This window comes from Podarcis liolepis (genome assembly GCF_965112155.1).
Source record: "Podarcis liolepis genome assembly, chromosome: 5".
In the NCBI taxonomy this organism is placed as follows: Eukaryota; Metazoa; Chordata; class Lepidosauria; order Squamata; family Lacertidae; genus Podarcis; species Podarcis liolepis.
Window position 1 is genome coordinate 17,894,065 of NC_139556.1, and position 20,850 is coordinate 17,914,914.

Sequence of the window (20,850 nt, forward strand, 5' to 3'; positions counted from 1 at the left end):
GAGGGGGGAGGTAAAGACAGCAAACTTGCAAAGGGGGGAAACAGGAAGACTAAAGCAATAAGGAGAGAAATTAGAGAAAAAGGAGGAGCAAAAAGCTGCTTCAGCTAAGGAAAAGACACTAAGGCAAACAAGAGGGAAGGGAGTGTTGAAAGGAAACAGCTGATCAGTGGGATTGGAAGAGAGATAAGGAAGGCTAGTGGAGGCTGCCTGTGAGAGGGGAGGTAAAAGCCCATGGATCCTCAGGATTTTTACATTGGGTCATCCCAAATTCACCATCAGATCACATGTCTGTGGCCACAGCATGAACCACAAAAATCATACATCCATTGTTTCGTTCAGAATATTTTTTTTCTTGTTTTCCTCCTCTAAAAAAACTAGGTGCGTCTTATGGTCAGCTGCGTCTTATGGAGAGAAAAATACGGTACATGAAGTGCTGATCTAGTGTGGGGCAGTGAAGAGAATTAAAAGCCCCATTCCCCAACATCTCTTCTCCAATCAAATTAATACACACCCACCCCACAGTGCCACTTTGCATTCAGGAAAAAGACATGGGGTTCAGCCCCAGGCCTCGCTTTTCGCACGCGGTTTGGCTCTTGGATTCTCAGTCTGGCTCCTCTGCAGGTTTTTCCTCCTTCATCTTAAGCGCTGAATAGATTGAGGCTGTCTGGAGACACTGCAGCTGTTCTCTCGCTTCACTGTCCGTTTGCTTCTCAGGGCCAGATCTTCTCTCTTGTCCTGATGAATAGGCTGCAGTAAATTTTGATGGGTGATTCCAGAGTTGTCTGTCTGCCTGCCTGCCTGCTACAAAGTGGTTCAGTTCAACTCTGCTCTGCCAACAGTGTAAATCTTTGTTCTCTGGGCTAGCAGTCTTGGCAGGATGCAGGAGAAACTGATGGAGACACTTGAAAGAGCTAGGCATCCATTGAGGACAATTTCCATGTAAGGATCTGATGGGAATAAGCCTCTCTCTCTCTCTCTCTCTCTCTCTCTCACACACACACACACACACACACACACGGCTTAGTTTCAGCTTCTGAGTGGGGAGTGATATAACCCAGTATTTTTGACAGTCTAGGTAAGGTTGTTGACAGTCACATAATAAATCTAAGTGACAGATGGGCCATAAAAATGCCAGTGGGGGGGGGGGGAGAATGTAATTAAACCACTATGTGGGGAGATGCTTTGCTTTTTGACACAATAATTAATCTGTTTTTACATTAACAGTATCGGAATGTCACCTTGAGCTAATGGTTTGCCAGTGGAGAAGAGGCATCAAAGTGCAGGGCTAGGGCAGAAATTCTGTTTTTTTGTTTTCACTTTCCCTGCCTTCCACTTCCTTTGTGTTGCAATTTCTGTGTGCTGCTGTGGGGGGTCCCCAGTTAGGAACTATTTAATCTTCCTTGTTGGGTAAAGCTAGGAAGTATTTACTAGCACACCATTCCTAAAGGCTATCAAAACTGGAAAGGGTGAGAATTATTAGCAGGCATCTACCTTTATTAAGCATCGAGTCCTGTAATGTTGCAGATCACTATGTGGCCCAAATTCTGCTGATGGGTTTGAAGTTGGAGCATTGCATTGCCAGATCATGGATGCACTAGGGAACTCTGTGTAAATTCCTGCTAGTAGTTTGAGTTGACAGTGGAAAAATATACCGTATTTTTGGCACCATAACACTCACTTTTTTCCTCCTAAAAAGTAAGGGGAAATGTCTGTGCGTGTTATGGAGGGAATGCCTACGGGTGGCATGCCTACGGATTTTCCTCCTCTAAAAACTACGTGCGTGTTATGGTCGGGCACGTGTTACAGAGCGAAAAATACGGTAGATACATTCTGATTTAGCTGTTTTTGAACCTGTAATCCCTGTAAAATGGGCACACGAGTAACACTGTTAAAAATATCTATATTGTGTTGCGCATGTGACAGTGTGGCTCCCACACTGACTGTCTGGACCAGGGGTCAGCAAACTTTTTCAGCAGGGGGCTGGTCCTGTCCCTCAGACCTTGTTGGGGGCTGGACTATATTTTGGGGGGGAAATGAATGAATTCCTATGCCCCACAAATAACCCAGAGATGCATTTTAAATAAAAGCACACATTCTAAAAACACGCTGATTCCCAGACCGTCCGTGAGCTGGATTTAGAAGGCGATTGGGCCGGATCTGGCCCCCGGGCCTTAGTTTGCCTACCCATGGTCTGGACTGTGGTTGCTAGGAGTTTTTGGTTGCTTAATGAATAAAACAGTCCGTGATCCTGCTTCTTTGCAGGAAGGTAAAGTTGGCAGGTGGTTTAGGTCAAAGCTTCAAACACACACACACACACACACACACACACACACAGAGTTATGAACTGGCAAGAGATGCTAGTCAGTGACACTGGTTTCCCAGAAAATTGTGACTTAGAAAATTGGAGGGGGGGGGGTTCTTAATACCCTAAATCAACATGGTTATTTGAGTTGTATTCAGTATAATATAATTGAAAACCACACATCATCATAATTTGTTGTTGTTGTTTATAAAATTTAAATACCGTCCTTCATCCAAGATCACAGAGGGGGTTACAACATGGGTAGGCAAACTAAGGCCCGGGGGCCGGATCCGGCCCAATCGCCTTCTAAATCCGGCTCGCAGATGGTCCGGGAATCAGTTCGTTTTTACATGAGTAGAATGTGTCCTTTTATTTAAAATGCATCTCTGGGTTATTTGTGGCGCATAGAAATTCGTTCATTTTTTTCTCCAAAATATACTCCGGCCCCCCACAAGGTCTGAGGGACAGTGGACTGGCCCCCTGCTGAAAAAGTTTGCTGACCCCTGGTTACAATATAAAACACAAGCATACATACCATACTATCCAACCAGAAAAATGCCCCTCATAGATGGTTTAATTAGCCAAAGGCCTGGCTGATTTAATTGCACATGCTGTAAAAATACCCCCCCCCCCCAGTAGGTAAATTTAGTTGAGTTGAAATATTTGATTTCAGGAAAAAGGTCAGTAGAGCACATTTAATGTTGTTATAGCCAAACAGACCCAAAGCTTATTTTTAGTGGACTATTTGTAAATATTTTAAGGCAGACTTCAGTAGCAGCCAGTTCCTTAACTTGGAAGACACATAGAAAAAATAACATTTATACCACTTTCATGTCAATTTAACCTCCTTGGTTTTCCCCAAGGAATCCTGAGAAACACATTTTTATTTTATTTTTTTGGTAAGCGTTCTGCACATTTGGTTATGGATACCACATGCTGGGTGGCGGGTGGTGCTGTGGGTAAAACCTCAGTGCCTAGGACTTGCTGATCGTAAGGTTGGCGGTTCGAATCCCCGCGGTGGGGTGAGCTCCCGTCGTTCGGTCCAGCTCCTGCCCACCTAGCAGTTCGAAAGCACCCCTAAGTGCAAGTAGATAAATAGGGACCGCTTTATAGCGGGAAGGTAAATGGCGTTTCTGTGTGTGGCGCTGGTGCTGGCTCGCGAGCTGCAGCTTCGTCACGCAGGCCACATGACCCGGAAGTGTCTTCGGATGGCGCTGGCTCACAGCCTCTTGAGTGAGATGAGCGCGCAACCCTAGAGTCGGTCACGACTGGCCCGTACGGGCAGGGGTACCTTTACCTTTACCTATATTTATAGAAAGACATGTGGGGATGTGTATTTGTTGTTTCTGGTGCGATTATTGATAAAACCCTCCAACAGATCATTGAGGAAGTGATAGAGCCTTAAGTCCGTAGCATAAGATCAGTTCCATACAGTTATTCCAAAAGCGGTTACAGTGTGGTGCTGATAACGCCAAGGTTGCAGGTTCGATCCCTGTATGGGTCGTTTGCATATTCCTGTGTTGTAGCGGGTTGGACTAGATGACCCTTGGGGTCCCTTCCAACTGTACGATTCCATGATTCTCTCTCTCCCACCTGCCTATGCCCAGTAGCATCGCCATAGTTCTTAGATGCAGCAGATGAACCTCTAACACAGGTCTCAGCATGCCTCAGCAACTGAGTTCTTTGGAACTTACTCCCAGTTAAATGTGTTTTAGGATTTCAGCCAAGTTTCTTAACAAATGGCAGTTTCATGGTTCACATCCTCGACCCTTTGAGGAGTGTCCTCCTCCCATATTTTTTCCTGATACTGACAACACATTTAGGCAGTTGGTTGCCCTGAGGCATTGTGTGAGTGACTCCCGTCAGTTGATAGGAAAACCAGCCGTTTGCTCTGTGTTGTTCGCCTGACATCGTCTTTTCCTTTCCTCAGCAAAGGTAGCGAAGGCAGTTTCATACAATTTAGAATCTGCAGTAGCCAGGGGACCTAGAAACATGAAGCTTCAGGGGGGAAATGACAAAATCTGTAGCAAATTTTGCATGTTCTGTAAATTTGTATCTGTGTAGCTAAAGGCCTGTTCTTTATGGGGCCAGTGTGAGCTGTTCGCTCATTTTGTTAGATTGCGATGTAGCCCACAGTAGTAGTCTCTGGCTGCTTGTATTCTGAAATGGAAAACGTGTGTTGTATCTCCCTCCCCCTGATTTAACATACTTTGTGTGTAGTGATATTCTGAATTTTGGTGGTTTATAGTCTCACCATGATCATTAAAAAGCTCTCTGTAATACATTACAGTACAATTAGTTCTCTCTGACCAATTCTTGTCTATCATGTGGATATTAAGCAGGTTGGTTATTTTTTGGGGGGGGGGCAGGAGTTGTGTAGTTTTGCATAAGCATGCAAAGCATGCTTGTCATTTAAAGGTAGTTGTAAAAACAGCCAGCCAAACACAAAAGCCTTAATAAGCCTGCAAACCAAATATTTACTCATGTTCGTTCTGATTTTAAGACGCAGCATTGACAAGCTGGTGGTAAACAAATGATTTATAGAGTGTGTTATCATTGGGGCTCCCCAGCTGTCTTCAGAATTAAAGAACAGATTAAACAGATTAAATAATAGATAAATATCTGATGCTGATGCTAGCTAAATAACAAGTCAATTAAACATAGATTCATCTTTCATCTGCTGGTAACAGCCCAAAGGGTAGGAGCTATAATGTTCTATGCGTGCTTGTATAGAATAAGGTAGTTCAGGAGAACCCCAGCAGAAAATTAAAACCTAGAATTGAGTGTGTTGGTGGTCAGAGGCCACATAAATGCGCTGAGGATAAATAATAGCAATTTAAATTTAGTTGTAGTTAAGGTTTCAGAGTGTTAAAGGTAAAGGGACCCCAGGCCATTAGGTCTGGGGTTGCGGCGCTCATCTCGCTTTATTGGCTGAGGGAGCCGGCGTACAGTTTCTGGGTCATGTGGCCAGCATGACAAAGCAGCTTCTGGTGAACCAGAGCAGCGCATGGACACGCCATTTACCTTCCCGCTGGAGTGGTACCTATTTATCTACTTGCACTTTGACGTGCTTTCGAACTGCTAGGTTAGCAGGAGCAGGGACCGAGCAAAGGGAGCTCACCCCGTTGCGGGGATTCGAACCGCCGACCTTCTGATTGGCAAGTCCTAGGCTCTGTGGTTTAACCCACAGCGCCACCCGCGTCCCGTTAAGTGCCTATTTATTTTTACATACCCCCAGTGCAGCATCGTTTGTACAAAGTTTGTAGCAGCAAATGCTGCAGTAAGGAAACACCTCTCACGAACTGCCACTCAGTTGAGGACAGAAGATGGTATTCTTTTTGGCTTGGCCACATGCCTGGAAACTGAACAAGTCACACATCTGCACCAAGCTGTCACGGACATTTCTCTATAAGGTTTCCGTCTATATTTATCTTGAAATGCAAAATAATAATATAATAATAGTAATGACCTGGCCATTCTCTTCAGTTAAATGGTGGTGTGTTATAAAGATGCATCTATTCCAAGGGTCAGCAACCTTTTTCAGCCGTGGGCCGGTCTACCATCCCTCAGACCATGTGGGGGTACTGGACTATATTTTTTTTTTGGGGGGGGGAAATGAACAAATTCCTTTGCCCCACAAAGAACCCAGAGATGCATTTTAAATAAAAGGGCACATTCTACTCTTGTAAAAACACACTGATTCCTGGACCATCCGCGGGCCGGATTGAGAAGGCGATTGGGCCGCATCCGGCCCCCAGGCCTTAGGTTTCCTACCCCTGATTTATTCGATAGACTTATTGGAAGACTTTCTTGGGAGGAATCCTCCCCCCCCCAATCAATTTAGCAGTTGGCAACAGATTGGGCGGCGGGTATCAGATTACATAGATACTAATGTGATCACTGCTGAAAAACAACAACAACCCAAACAGCTCTCCTTTGTACATTATAACACTTGGCATAGTATTTGCATGTCTGGAAATGTCAAGTGTGACTGAGCAAATCTGGAAAAGGGTAATCATCATAGGCTGTTGTTCTGTTCCCGTGGCTCTCCCTGCCTCCCGCTGTTTGATTGTCAGAACGGCAGCAGCGCTGAAAACCTATTCGAGACGAATTGAACGTTAGACTTTTCGTTTTCCTGTCTTCAACTGACCTCGCCATGGATATTATTTTTCTTCCCCTTGGGAAAGGAGAAAGGGCTGGTCATAAAAAACAATGGGAACATTTGGGAATTTGAGAAAGCTCTGATTAGGCAAAAGTTTATTCTCGCCTCCTCCAAATGCAAAGGAGCAGGAAAGAGAGCAGTTCTTGTCTTGATGCTCAGCTTAAATGAGTTGATGAGGCCCTCTGGAATTGTTTTCCTCCATGTCCTCAACAGTCCACAAGTCCCAGAATAACTAGGACTTTGACATTGGAATGGACTCCCATGAGAGGTAGCGGATTCTTCTTCCTTGGAGGTTTCTAAGCTGAGGTTGTATGACCAACTGGATTAGTTGAGACTTCTGCACTGAAGGGGTTGGGACTTGTTAGAAGAAAAACTGCTCCCTTTCCATTATGCGGTATTCCAGAGCCCATACAGAGTCCTTAAGTGGGTTCCCTATCAGTAGGAGAAAATAACAGAGGCCAACCAGAGTATATTGAGAAGCAAAGTGGCTAGTAAGCCTGATCTTTATTCAAGGAACTGTTGCAACAGGGTCCCCACTCACCATGCGCAAGAGGGAGGAGAACCCTGAACAATGGTGCACAAGCCCTTATACAGTGGTACCTCTGGTTAAGAACTTAATTCGTTCCAGAGGTCCGTTCTTAACCTGAAGCATGCTTTTGCTAATGGGGCCTCCTGCTGCCACTGGTGCACGATTTCCGTTCTTATCCTGGGGCAAGGTTCTTAACCTGGAACAACCACTTCCTGGTTAGTGGAGTTTGTAACCCGAAGTGTCTGTAACCCGAAGTGTCTGTAACCTGAGGTACCACTGTATAGACTTTTGAAACTTCCCACCCTGTAGCCCAAGACCACCCCCAAAAAACTTCATACATACATCACAGAGGGAGGTGGTCTACAGCAGAAATGACTGATTGCATTACCTGGGAAGTCTGGCCATTCTTTTGTGATGGTTAATACTTTAGTTCCTGAATCCAGGTCACAGGCTCACCCTAGTCATACACAAATGCGCCCTTAAGACAGGATTTGTAAGCAAAAAGACGATGGGAAGGATTTTCCCATTTGCCTCCCTTACTGCAGAGGAATATTTGAGGTCACTGGGAGAGTCAAAATGGCTTCAGCATTGCTCTCTCGTACTATTTTCAGACACATGGTTCATATATTTAGATATGTGTGCATATATGAATATTTATTCTATATTTGAGAGCTTAAAATTCTTATAACAGACTAGATGACCCCCGGGATCCTTCCCAGCTCTGAGATGTTGTGATTCTACGATTCTATGTAGAACTACTTTGCAGAGTTCTTTTATGTGGGGAGGGGCCCTGTCAGACCAGAGTCCCTCCCTGCATGGACGAACTTTATCATAAATTGCTATCCATGGAAAACCCTTTCCCACGCTGTCCAAAATGGGGAAGCATTTCTGCCATGCAAGCCTGCAGAGAGAGAGAGAGAGAGAGAGAGAGAGAAATGTTCATGTTAGCCCGTGTGTCCTTCTGTATTCTTACCTTTTGTTTCAACACGTTCTGGGATCCATACTGTGCAAGAAGAGAATGTCCAGATGTATTTATATAATAAGCTGCAGAAAATGGGGGTGGGGAGGTGTTGTGTTGGTAGAGCTGTAAATAGTAATTTCAGTGCATCAGCGCTCCTAAAATACACCTCTCTTCCTTTTGTGGGCTGGAAGTATTTTGCTTGGCTTGCAGAGATTTCATAGTACTGTTTCCTTGTAGTTTGCGGCACTAACTGGAAGTACTTGCTTCTCTGAGTGAGGAATGCCAACTTCCTCAACTCCCTTTTAAAACTAGCCTGTGGCTTAGTTGCCTAGTCCTTATCCCCAGCCAAAAATGAACCTAAGTATGAAACTGTTGCATTTGCTCATATTCACCGCTTCTTCCCTTCCCTTGGTTGTGTGCTCCCATATTGAAATTTCGACTGTAAGCTGCTTTGACCACCAGGAACCTGAATTCTTGTTTATGTTGCAGTGGCTTGGGTTCAGGTAAGCTGGTGTGCTAGCAGAAGTTAGTGCAAGGGCTCCCACTAGTGCAGTGGTGTTTTCTTCCCCCTGTCCCCCAAATCTGCTCTTAAGGGTCAGGAGAACCCCCCCCCCCCGAGCAGTACGTGGGGGCAGGCGAAATGGGATTTGCTTGCTCTGGCAAAACAATCAGAGGGGTGCAATGTTGAATTCCTCCCTTTGCTCACAAAAAAGGTAAAGGTACCCCTGACCATTAGGTCTAGTTGCGGACGACTCTGGGGTTGCGGGCTCATCTCGCTCTATATGCCAAGGGAGCCAGCGTACAGCTTCCGGGTCATGTGGCCAGCATGACTAAGCCACTTCTGGCGAACTAGAGCAGCGCATGGAAACGCCGTTTACCTTCCCACCAGACCGTGACCTATTTATCTACTTGCACTTGCCGTGCTTTCGAACTGCTAGGTGGGCAGGAGCTGGGACTGAGCAACGGGAGCTCACCCCATTGCGGGGATTTGAACTGCTGACCTTCTGATCGGCAAGCCCTAAGCTCAGTGGATTAGACCACAGCGCCACCTGCGTCCCCATAACTGTGTAAATAACAGGAAGTGGGTTTTTATGAGGAACATGAAGGAGGAAAAAGAACTCCTTGCCCCCTGACTCTCCCGCCTAGTGGCTGAAGAAACCCTTGAGTTTCATATCATTGGGAGCTTCAGGGATGACTTCTGAGTCACCAGTTATGGTGCAAGATACCAAGTATTGGCTTCCTTGTATTTGTTGTGCTCATTGGGCCAGGGAGTGCACAGTTTCTCCTTGGCACTGTGTGCAGTAAGGCACTAGGGCTGGGTGATACATCGACATAAGTTCCGAAAGCAGTTCAAAGTCCATATTGTGATGTCTGTTTCATAATTTTTGACCTGGCAATATATCATGAATCATGATGTGATTCTTGCATCTCATGTGTGCGCGCGCACACACAATGCAGAAAAAAATGTGAAACCAGCCGGTGCCTCCATCCTTATTTCAGATGTCGTGATATATCAGTATATTGTGATGTTTAGCTGGTGACGTATTGTGATGTTGAAAACCAGATACCATCCAGTTCTATAAGGCACATTCACGTGTTAAATGTTACTGGTGAAGGAAGGAATCTGAGACACGGCAATGGTAGATTTTGCTTGATTGGACAACTAGTAGCTAGCAAATGGCTTGCGCAATTCCTTCTGAAGCAGATTGAAATGGGGAAATCCATCGAGTAAGTGAGCGATTGAAATGTCAGAAATCTACAAGGTACACTACAGTGACAAGCTTGTCTCCAGATTTTTCCAATTATCCCTACCCCCAGGCATCAGTCTAGGAGGCAGCTTCTGTTTCGTACTTACATAACATATTCTCTCATGAATTATTATTATTATTTATTGTGATATAATGTTGGTGCAGTAAATATTTAAGAGCTTGTTCCCAGCATAAAAATCCAGAAGGCGTACAGCCCGGTTTTCCACAACAATATTTAAACAAAGCTGATAATTTCATCTTGTGGAGTTTGTGTGTTAGTGAACCAGTCAAGAAGGGCCTCAAATCTTTTGCTAGGGAACGGAGTGTGCTTGCCATTGGTGCATTTATTTTGTACGCGGACCTTTTAAGTGATTTAGTAGCACAAAGAGCAATTCAGTGGCGTTTTAACGCTTTTCAGGGTTGCATGTTGAAATACAGCGCTTCCAAGTGCCCAAATCGTTTCACTTACATTCCCCTGTGACAAGCCTTACAGCAAGCATGTTAAGGCAGGCCAGTCGTAATATTTATATTGTAGATGTGGGGTTGGGGTTGAGGCTGAGAGTGGCCTGCCCAAAGCCATCCAGTGAGCTCTGGGTTCAAATTTTACCCATGGGCTTCCTGTTCCAGAACCCGTCTGCTGCAGCATCTCTCTGCCCAAGCCCACAAGCATGCTGTAGTAGAAACTGTAGTTGCTTGTGTGTAAGCCACCAGCTGCTCCAAACTGCTTGAGTGGTTAAAACCTTTCCCTGACTGGAGAGCCCTCCTGTGCGGCTGCTTCAGTCGCTGGCAGAATCCGTTAGTGGGCGTTTCCTAAACTTTTTCCAACATAAAAATTCCTTGACAGCCAGTCTCCGCCTAGCCTCTCTGCGCGGAAGCCTTCTGCGCAGAGTAGGCGTGCCAAGTGGTGGTCCGGCACTCTCCTCACTGATCTCACTGGAAGAGTCCCTGAGCCTTCCCTCCAAAGTGCTCTCAGCCTCTCCTTTCTTCTTGGTGTCACCTTGATTCCCTTCCCCCTCGGAACCTCTCTCTCTCTCTCCTTGCTAGTTCCCTCTCCGGCACTATCGGGGCGACTTCTCTCCCTGTTGGTCTCAGATGGCAGTTCCCTGACACATGCACTAGGGAGGAATTGGTTGAGCAGAGAATATGCTTCATTCCATTCTTGTAACGCGACCATGTTTAGATGGGAACCCTTCAGATTTGTGACCGTGCTAGTGTGCTGTCACTTTAGTCTGCTTCATTCCAATGCCTTGGGTATCCTTCTCCTCTTCAGAGGAGCGTTCGAAATTAGCCAGGCGCCAGGAGCTTTTTGCACCTGGCTACCGGCTACTTGCAACCAAGTGAAAATGCCTGGATGCTAAGTGACATCACCATCTGGAGGTGCATGCCTGAGAATCATTGGGTTGTGACTGTTTTCGCACCCTAATGCCACATTCTGTAGAATTCTATCTGTTATATTTTACCTGCATAATCGGTATGAATTTCAGGAACTAAAATGCTTTTTTTGGGCAGCCTGAGCAGGAACAGTGAACAACATTATAGTTAATTGTTGCAGCTTGCCTTCTCTGCACCCCTCTGCCCTGCTCATGGTTGTGAAGAATATTCTTACCTTGTGAATGGTCCGTGTCACCATTAAGAAAAAGAGACTGGAACAGGCCAATATATATGTGGACTGTCCCTGGATCAAGTGACTTTTCTTCTTGAAGTGTTCTCAGAGCTCTTAACCTAGCTCAGGGTGGTTCTCTGAACTAGCCAGATCTTTAAATGAGAATCAAGCACAGTCAGTCCATCACTTGAAAAACACAGTGGTACCTCGGGTTACAAACACTTCGGGTTACAAACTCTGCAAACCCGGAAGTAGTACCTTGGGTTGAGAACTTTGCCCCAGGATGAGAACGGAAATCGTGCACCGGCAGCAGCAGGAGGCCCCATTGGCGAAAGCACGCATCAGGTTAAGAATGGTTTCGGGTTAAGAACGGACCTCCGGAATGAATTAAACTGAGGTACCACTGTAAGACTTTAGAGCTGTCTAAATGGCAACTCGACATTCCATTTTGGTGACTGTAACCTTTCTTTAAGGAGCCATTTGGCACCTAGCTTATACAGTGGTACCTCAGGTTAAGTACTTAATTCGTTCCGGAGGTCCATTCTTAACCTGAAACTGTTCTTCACCTGAAGCACCACTTTAGCTAATGGGGCCTCCTGCTGCCGCCGTGCCACCAGAGCACGATTTCTGTTCTCATCCTGAAGCAAAGTTCTTAACCCGAGGTATTATTTCTGGGTTAGCGGAGTCTGTAACCTGAAGCGTATGTAACCCGAGGTACCACTGTATATCTGAGTTTCTAGCACTGCTCCCGAGTGCCAGGAAAGTAGTAAACCATGGGAACAGGAAAAGCTGTTCATATTTTGACTTTATTAAGAAATTTACATTGCAATTCTGAAGCGGGTGATTTTTAAAAACAACTTTTTTTTTGCTTCTGCTGCAGGTTGGAAAAGAAACCGTACAGACAACTGAAGACCAGATTTTGAAGAGAGACATGCCTCCTGCATTTATTAAGTAAGAAAATAAACATTGCAAGTCTTGATAGTGGTTTTAGAAAAGCTTTGGTAACCTTGTATCAGTGCCGTACTATTTTGGAGTGCAAATGAGACCTCCCTTGACTGAATGCTTCTCAGTAAACAAACAAGCAAGCAAAAATCCCTGCACATAGCAAACTAATACATCAGGAACAAGATTAGACTTGTTATTCATCAGAGATTTGGGTTAATTTGGACTGGACTTTGTAATGTGGTCTTAGCTGTTCCAATATCCCGCTTCTTCAGTACAGAGTTCTCCAACAACTAGCCGCACAAATAATAGTTTTCTCCCTAAGATAAAAGTCCCTTTTAGTTTGGATGACAGTCTCAAGGGGTAGCGTGTCTGCTTTTCTCTGTGTGCCCTTGGTCTGGCTCAGATTTTGTTTGATACCTGAAAGCTAATTGACTGGTGCTCGTAATTAACTTCATGCATCGGCGCAAAAGATATAATGATTTTCTTCTTGGAGGTTTTGAAGGCGTAATGATCACTTTCGTTATCATTAAGCCAATTTCCTTGACAATGTCAAATATAAATTCCTTATTGAAAAAGGCTGTTTCTGGCCAGCTTCTGAATAGTGTGTGTTCTTTATAAGCTAAGACAGATGAAGGTTTTGCTAAATTGTTGGGGGTGAGAGCACCCCATGATGTGGGGCAGAAAGATGTTGCCTCAAGCACATGAATGCCTTTGCCAGGAGGTGGGAAATCTGGGGCAGTGAAAAAGCTAAATGGAAAACTGTATGAAGATCTATTTGCATTGTGGATTATTTTGAATATTTGCTTAGTAGCTTCTCTGCCTGCTTTAAATATCAGATATACTGCACTATGATTACATCCAACTTTTTCTCTAAAGCATAGGAAGATCTAATTATGTCTTGGGATTTCATAGTGTGAATGAGAGAGTATAATATGCTGCATTACACACCTGTCAACAATTCTCCCATGAAAATAAGGACATCCTATTTCATAACAATAGCAATGATAATTTTATTATTTATATACCACTTTTCTGCCTGGGTTGCCTCAGCCGCTCTGGGCAGCTTCCAACATATATAGAAAACACAATTAAACACTAAAAAAAAAATCCCAGATGTCTTCTAAAGGTTGTATAGTTTCTTATCTCCTTGGCTTAGGGGGTCACATAACTCCCTACCATCCAACATTTCTCCAATGAAAATAGGGATAGCCTAATGGTTTTCCCAGTAGTGATGTATGGAAGTGAGAGCTGGACCATAAAGAAGGCTGATCGCCAAAGAATTGATGCTTTTGAATTATGGTGCTGGAGAAGACTCTTGAGAGTCCCATGGACTGCAAGAAGATCAAACCTATCCATTTTGAAGGAAGTCAGCCCTGAGTGCTCACTGGAAGGACAGATCCTGAAGCTGAGGCTCCAGTACTTTGGCCACTTCATGAGAAGAGAACTCCCTGGAAAAGACCCTGATGTTGGGAAAGATGGAGGGCACAAGGAGAAGTGGATGACAGAGGACAAGATGGTTGGACAGTGTTCTCGAAGCTACCAGCATGAGTTTGACCAAACTGCGGGAGGCAGTGGAAGACAGGAGTGCCTGGTGTGCTCTGGTCCATGGGGTCACAAAGAGACGGACATGACTAAATGACTAAACAACAACAACAAAGGAAAAACGGGACATTCTGTGATCAAATCAGAAACCGGGATGGCTTTTGTTGATCTGAAAATAGGGACACATGGCGGCTCTGGTATTACTGCCTTTAAGTGAGATGAACAGGGTTCTCCTTAACAAGCTGCAGTTACCAGGATGATTTGGGTAAGGTTACCAGACTTTTTCCAATGAATCCGGGGACACTTTTCAACTTCAATGGATTTTGTATGGGGACTGATTTGTAAATCCGGGGACTGTCCCCGGGAAACGGGGACGTCTGGTAACCTTAGCTTTGGGGGAAGCCATCACTATTGGAAATGGCATGATACTGCTTTAAACGGACAGCACAGATAGGGCCTAGGGTTTGAAAATGCCATTGGACACAACAGCAACTTTTGGAACTGGTGGACACAAAAAGCTGTGACAAGGGCGATCCATGATCAGGTCTCTTTTCGCTTGACTGTTATTCTGGGGCGGTTAACCCTTATCCCTCCCTCTACAGTCTTTATTTGATTTAAACCACTTTTCAAAGCAGCTGTGAAGGGAAATAGGGACCCACATTGCATCCTTCTCTCTCTCCCTGTCTCTCCCCCCAGCTAATAGCAGTTGTTTTGGTGGTTGGGGGGGGAGGTAAGTTTTAAATTGGGGAAATGGCCTGGCTGCTTTTAGGCTGTGGGTACCACATTAGGGACCCCTGTGTTATGACATGGGAGTCAGCTGTTCAAAGTCGTCCCCAACCCTCTGTCCCGTTGTCTTGGATCCCAACCTATGTTGCATTCCCAGTGTCGCTGGCTATATTCACACTGAGGTAATAAATATATTTTGGGGCTGTAACACTGAAGACTGCAGGTGAGGGCTTGCCTTAATGAATGTTCCTCCATGGAAAAAAAAATTGACCGGGCAAGTTTGTTTGTTAGGGAGAAGACTAGGCTGAACTCTTCTTGTAACACCATTTTCTATGTGGAAGGGGTTAATTGCATATGGGAAAGGGGTTCAGGGATGTGAACTATCTGTAATATATAGCTCCAAAATGGCTCTACCATCTCCGTGGGAATTGTTTGCCTTCATTGCAACAGTACCAAGTGCTCTTAGCACCTCAAGATTAATAACTACGGCTTGTATGTAGTCAAACCTTGATGCCAGTTGTAAAATCAGATTAGCCATAAGAATAAGAAGAAGTTAACCAAAGTCAGGACCTGTACAGGCACAAATAGGAGAACTTGAAGGAAATGGTGCAAAATAGGCAAGAGAATGATACATACGTTCACTCCTGCAGAAATAATAGTATTTTATTTTTAGACACTGAAGTTCTACCTTAAAAAAATAGTGCTTTGTTTTTATCTGGAAAGGACGTAGATGTTTTAGCACACAGGGCTCTAGTGGCATTTACAAGATACTTGGCTGCTATCTAAAGCCAGCCAAGTGAATTATATTTAATCTTTTGCTAAATTTGGCTTGTAAATAGGATGTTACTCTCTCATCTGTGTTACAGCTTAGTTCGCACGTCCCGTAGCTTGCTGTCAGTGCAACACATCATTTTGTGTATTGAACTCGACAAAATCCGCAGATTTTATCAACAAGTTGGTCGTGGCTCCAGCATTATCTTGCATTATGCTGATCAAAAAATTACTGTAGGTGAGAATTACGTTGCAGCTCCGAGTCCCTGAGCTACCAAAAGTGCTCAGATCAGTGCTCCAGGAAATTAATTATTGTGTACATTGCGAGAGCATATTGTCTGATTTCAGACTTGACGCTTTAGAAAACTCACCGTGAATAAAAGGAAAGTAACCGTTTCACAAATGGCATTTTGATAATTTTGGGCTTAGAATTCTTCTTATAAGGTAATGGCTTGTTTTAATGATATTTCAAGCCAGCAAATAATGTCAGCCTGCCCTAGCTGATAGTCAAATGGTCTAGACTATCAGGAGTCATTTTCCCTGGTTAAAGCATAATTTAAAAACAACAAGCCAACAACCTCTGAATGCCAAACCTGTATGAGTCATGCACAGATTTTTGTATTCCAATCAGAACAGAACTGAGTGAAAGCAGGCCGGTGACAGTTCCTCAAGCTTCCTTCTTCTCCCCTCCCCTCAGGGCAAGATGGTCCTTCAGATAGCCCTGGGATGATAGTTGGGGGGGGGAGGAGGTAGATTCTAAGGTACATGAGCAAGGCGAGAGATTAATTGACAAACGGAAGCTATGGAGATGTCCCAATAAGTGACCTGCCCCTCCTGCCAATCTTTGAAAGAAGTGGGACGAGCTCCCAAGACTCGCTCCATTAAGGCATGCCATTTTAGGGAGTGAAACTTAATTTTGCAAATTTATTCAGTGAGGGTTCTTAAAAATAGGCTTCTGAGTGTGAGGAATTCAAATCTGCTATTTTTGAGATTAGGCAGCATTTAGCTTGGTAAGTCTACGTTTGCTGAAGAAGCACATAATTTGCTTTCGGAAAACCAAATAATTTTAATGTTGCAATGCTTAATAATAATAATATAACATAACATAACTGCAAGTATTGGGCAATCATTTTTAATGATTTCTGTGCAATTTCGCACAGTTTACTTGCCAAGCAAAACTAAATTATATTAATTTAACTAAAATATCTTTTGAATCCCCAAGTCATGTTACAACTTTTTAGGACCCCTCCTTTTTGGAATATGAAAGTTGAAAAATTCAACGTGCCCTATTGCTGCATAGTTCCACCTACAAAGGTGGTGTCTGGTTCTCGATGACAAAGCTGGATCCTGCCCCCCTGCCTCCAGCAAGCAGCTTTTAAACCAAAACGGGCCATCGGTTAATAGTTTTTAAATGCACGTTGGCATGTAATGTGTAGTTTTCCCCAAACACTAGCCTTTTCAACATACGTCATACATGCTTCAAAGGAAACCAGCTTTATGCAAGAGGAAGGACCCATGGCTCAGGGGCAGAATGCATGCTTTGCCTCCAGAAGGTCTCATACTTATTCCCAGCAGCTGGGAATCACTCCTGTCCAAAAGCATGGAGAAGTGCCTTCAGCCAGGGTTAAGGGTACTAAGAGCTATATGGACCAATCTTCTGTTTCTGTGTTTTACATTTTAACTAGAAAACGCACTCTGGCATGGGAGTAGGAGTGAAGGTAGAGGGACCCCTGACCGTTAGGTCCAGTCGCGGATGACTCTGGGGTTGCAGTGCTCACAGTGGCGTAGCGTGGGGGTGCAGGGGGGGCCGGCCGCACCGGGCGCAACATCTGGGGGTTAGGGTTAGGGGGTGCAAATCCACGGGTTAGGGGGCGCAAATTACTTGCCTTGCCCCGGGTGCTGACAACCCACGCTACGCCACTGAGTGCTCATCTCGCTTTACTGGCCGAGGGAGCCGGTGCACAGCTTCCGGGTCACGTGGCCAGCATGACTAAGCCGCTTCTGGCAAATCAGAGCAGCACACGGAATGCCGTTTACCTTCCCGCCAGAGTGGTACCTATTTATCTACTTGCACTTTGACGTGCTTTCGAACTGCTAGGTTGGCAGGAGCTGGGACCGAGCAACGGGAGCTCACCCCGTCACGGGGATTCGAACTGCTGACCTTCTGATCGGCAAGTCCTAGGCTCTGTGGTTTAACCCACAGCGCCACCCGTGTCCCTTGTAGGTGTAAAGAGGATATGTTAAATAATCTGTGTACAATGTGAAGGAAGATGGTCTATTACAGTGTTTCCCCAACTTGGGTCTGCAGCTGTTTTTGGACTACCGTTCCCATCATCCCTGACCACTGGTCTTTCTAGTTAGGGATGATGGGAGTTGTAGTCCAAAAAATCAGCTGGAGAGTTTGGGAAGCACTGGTCTGTAGTCATACTGCTCCAGAGTTGGCTCCCGTCTGTCCCCTATAGGTAGAGGGACTGACATTAATTTCTCTCTCACAATGGTTTCTTCTAGGGTGGAAAATGCTTGCACAAAGCTTGTACAGGCCGCGCAGATGCTCCAAACGGACCCTTACTCAGTACCTGCTCGTGATTACCTCATTGACGGATCAAGAGGAATCCTTTCTGGGACATCAGACTTGCTTCTGACATTCGATGAGGCTGAGGTGAGCTTTCTAATGCAGTACCTGACTGCAAATTTAGAGCGCTTGCCTGAATATCATTTTCTGCATTAGTGGTTTATAAAAGCATGATTCATAAAACCAGGGCTGAGTATCGGGGCTGGGGAGGGCTTTCCCTTGCCCTCACTGAGTTGCACACCATGTGCAAAATTCCTGGCTTCTGTGCACAGAACCTGGCTTGTATTAAGCTAGAGTTCCCTGTTATGTCTAAACTGTGGCTCTGGCATAATGTTGTTAACAAGTCAGGAAAGTAAGGTAGAGTGACTCTGGCTAAAATCTGCATGTCACAAGAGACAAAGGCAAAGGGAGAGGAGAAGTGCGAAGCGTACTCCTGGCTTCTTAAAACACGGTTTATAAAGCCCCCAACAGTTGTCTGAACCACAGCATTGAAAAGTCAGAAATGCATTAACTTGTCACGATGGTATTACAGTCGTACCTTGGTTTTCGAACAACTTAGTTTTTGAATGTTTTGGCTCCTGAACGCCGGAAACCCAGAAGTGACTGTTCCGGTTTGCGAACTACTTTTGGAAGCCAAACGTCCGACGAGGCTTCCGTGGCTTCTGATTGGCTGCAGGAGCTTCCTGCAGCCAATCAGAAGCCGCACTTTGGTTTCCGAATGTTTTGGAAGTCAAACGGATTTCCGGAACAGATTCCGTTCAACTTCCAAGGTACGACTGTACGTGTTTTTTAAAGTAAGATTTTTTCTCACCAGTACTCTTTATGAAGTTTATTTCTGCATGTTTTGAATTAACATTACAGCATGCGGCTCTGGCATTGAGAATAAATGCAAGTTGTTCCTTAGCAGACACAATGACTGTGTATTTTTTCAGTGCTTTTTAGTTAGTACTGTGGGGGCATAGGAGAGGTGCATTAAAGCAAAGCTTATCAGCCATGCTATGAATATCCTTGGCACCTGATTTATTAGCAATTACTCTCCCATTTCTTATTGATACCATTGGAGATAATAGCTCTTGAAATTATGGAGTAGTTAATTTGCCTTCAGGGAAGCTGATTTCTGGAAAGTGCTCGCTCTTTCCCCATCTTTGTGATTTTGATAGCGTGTTCTCAAACTTGCATTGTCACGCTGGAAATATTAAAGAAACGGTAATATAATGCAACTTTTGTCTAAAGCTTTAAAATGGAACATTCTCTCCCGTGCTGCGCTTAATTTCACACATTCAACAGTGCTCATATAGCATCTAAATATAGAAGGCATACATTTTATTTCAAAGGATTTTGCATTCATTGCTGCACAAAGAACATTACAGTGGACCCTCTGGATACGAAAAAATCTGTAACCAGAGGCGCTGCTTCTGCGCACGCGTGCAGTGTGATAGAGTGATTCTGCACATCGCGATAGAGTGCTTCTGTGCATGCGCACGGCGTGCAGAACGTAACCTGAAGGTTGCGTATCCAGAGAGGCACGTAACCCGGGGGTCCACTGTACTTGAAAGAACATGATGGGGGGAAAGCATTCTCGGAGGCAGTCGTGTGCAACTCTGCAGGCAGCTTTTTCTATTGATGGGTAATGGGTAGAGCATTGCACCTACCAGACATTCATCCCAGAGCAACTAAATGTGGTGTTTTATTGTGAGGGAAAACAGACCTGTTGCAAAGTATGTGGAACAACACACGTTTGTTGCCCTGAAAACAAAGACAGTGGTACGTTGGTTCTCGAATGCCTTGGTAATCATACATTTTGGCTTCCGAACACCGCAAACCCAGAAGTAAGTGTTCCGGTTTGCGAATGTTTTTCGGAAGCCGAACATCTGATGCAGCTTCCGATTGAGTGCAGGAAGCTCCTGCAGCCAATCAGAAGCGGTGCCTTGGTTTTTGAATGGTTCTGGGAGTCGAAGCGACTCCCGGAATGGATTAAGTTCGAGAACTAAGGTACCACTATATGCTGGAAAGCACCAGATGTTTGTTCAAATCGCTTCCACCATGCCGTGGCGTGTCTCTCCGTATTGCCACTGACGTTGTGCATGCTCTGCTTTTGATCAGAAACAGTGCCTTTAACTTGAAGCCATGTTGGCCCGTTGTGATAAAAGGAAAAAACACTAATGATTACCTTTTTTATTATTATTTAAGGTCCGTAAAATCATTCGTGTCTGCAAAGGAATTCTGGAATACCTAACAGTGGCAGAGGTGGTGGAAACTATGGAGGACTTGGTCACCTACACAAAGAACCTAGGGCCAGGTTAGACATTCCCAGTATTCCTCTTCGTGCATTCTAGCAATGTTTTTACCTGGCACCTTTAATAATGTGGAGATTTCTCTCTCTCTCTCTCTCTCTCTCTCCTGAGCCAAGGGAGGCACCATCGCTTGGTGGCCAAGCTCATGTCTTGCATGCCAAAGGTTCTAGCTTCAAACCAAAAGGCTCTACCTGAAGCCTTGTCCCTGCCAATCCGTGCCCAGTACTGGGTGCAAGGCCACTGCAAAGGAAGAAACCTCGCTTGTGAGAGTAAATAGATCTAGAACTCATTGGCTTGAAATGGGGCATTGCAAACTTTAGAGTCTCTGTGGGGTCCATGTGTTTATATAATCAGCATTCGAAATTCTCCAGGCACATTTTGTACCTGGCTACTGGCCACTTGCGACCAAATGAAAGTTCCCCATCGCCAGGATGGTGCCTGATGTCTCCACCATCAGGAGGTGTGTGCCTGCAGATCCTTGGATCTTGACTGTTTTCACATACTAATACCACATCCTGTGGAATTCTGTCAGTTAAAATGTTATCTACACAATCAGAATGAATTTCAGGAACCAAAAAGCCGTATTGAAAAATACGGCTTTTGAGCAATTCCGTTTTGGCAACCGCTGTCATCATCACCACCACCACCACCATCATCATCATCTTCGGTTTACAGAATAAAATCAAAATATGAAA

The 20,850-nt window shown here is 44.8% G+C and overlaps 1 protein-coding gene across 4 annotated transcripts in view; it reads left to right on the top strand.

Moving 5' to 3' along the window:
- Positions 1-20,850, top strand: part of VCL (vinculin) — an 86,699-nt gene that overhangs the window by 18,169 nt on the left and 47,680 nt on the right. For all 4 annotated transcript variants that reach the window (XM_083502411.1, XM_083502413.1, XM_083502412.1 and 1 more), the window contains exons 2-4: positions 12,186-12,256; positions 17,798-17,948; positions 20,052-20,160. In XM_083502411.1, coding sequence (XP_083358537.1) covers positions 12,186-12,256; positions 17,798-17,948; positions 20,052-20,160 — 331 coding nt within the window. The remainder of the gene's footprint in view (positions 1-12,185; positions 12,257-17,797; positions 17,949-20,051; positions 20,161-20,850) is intronic.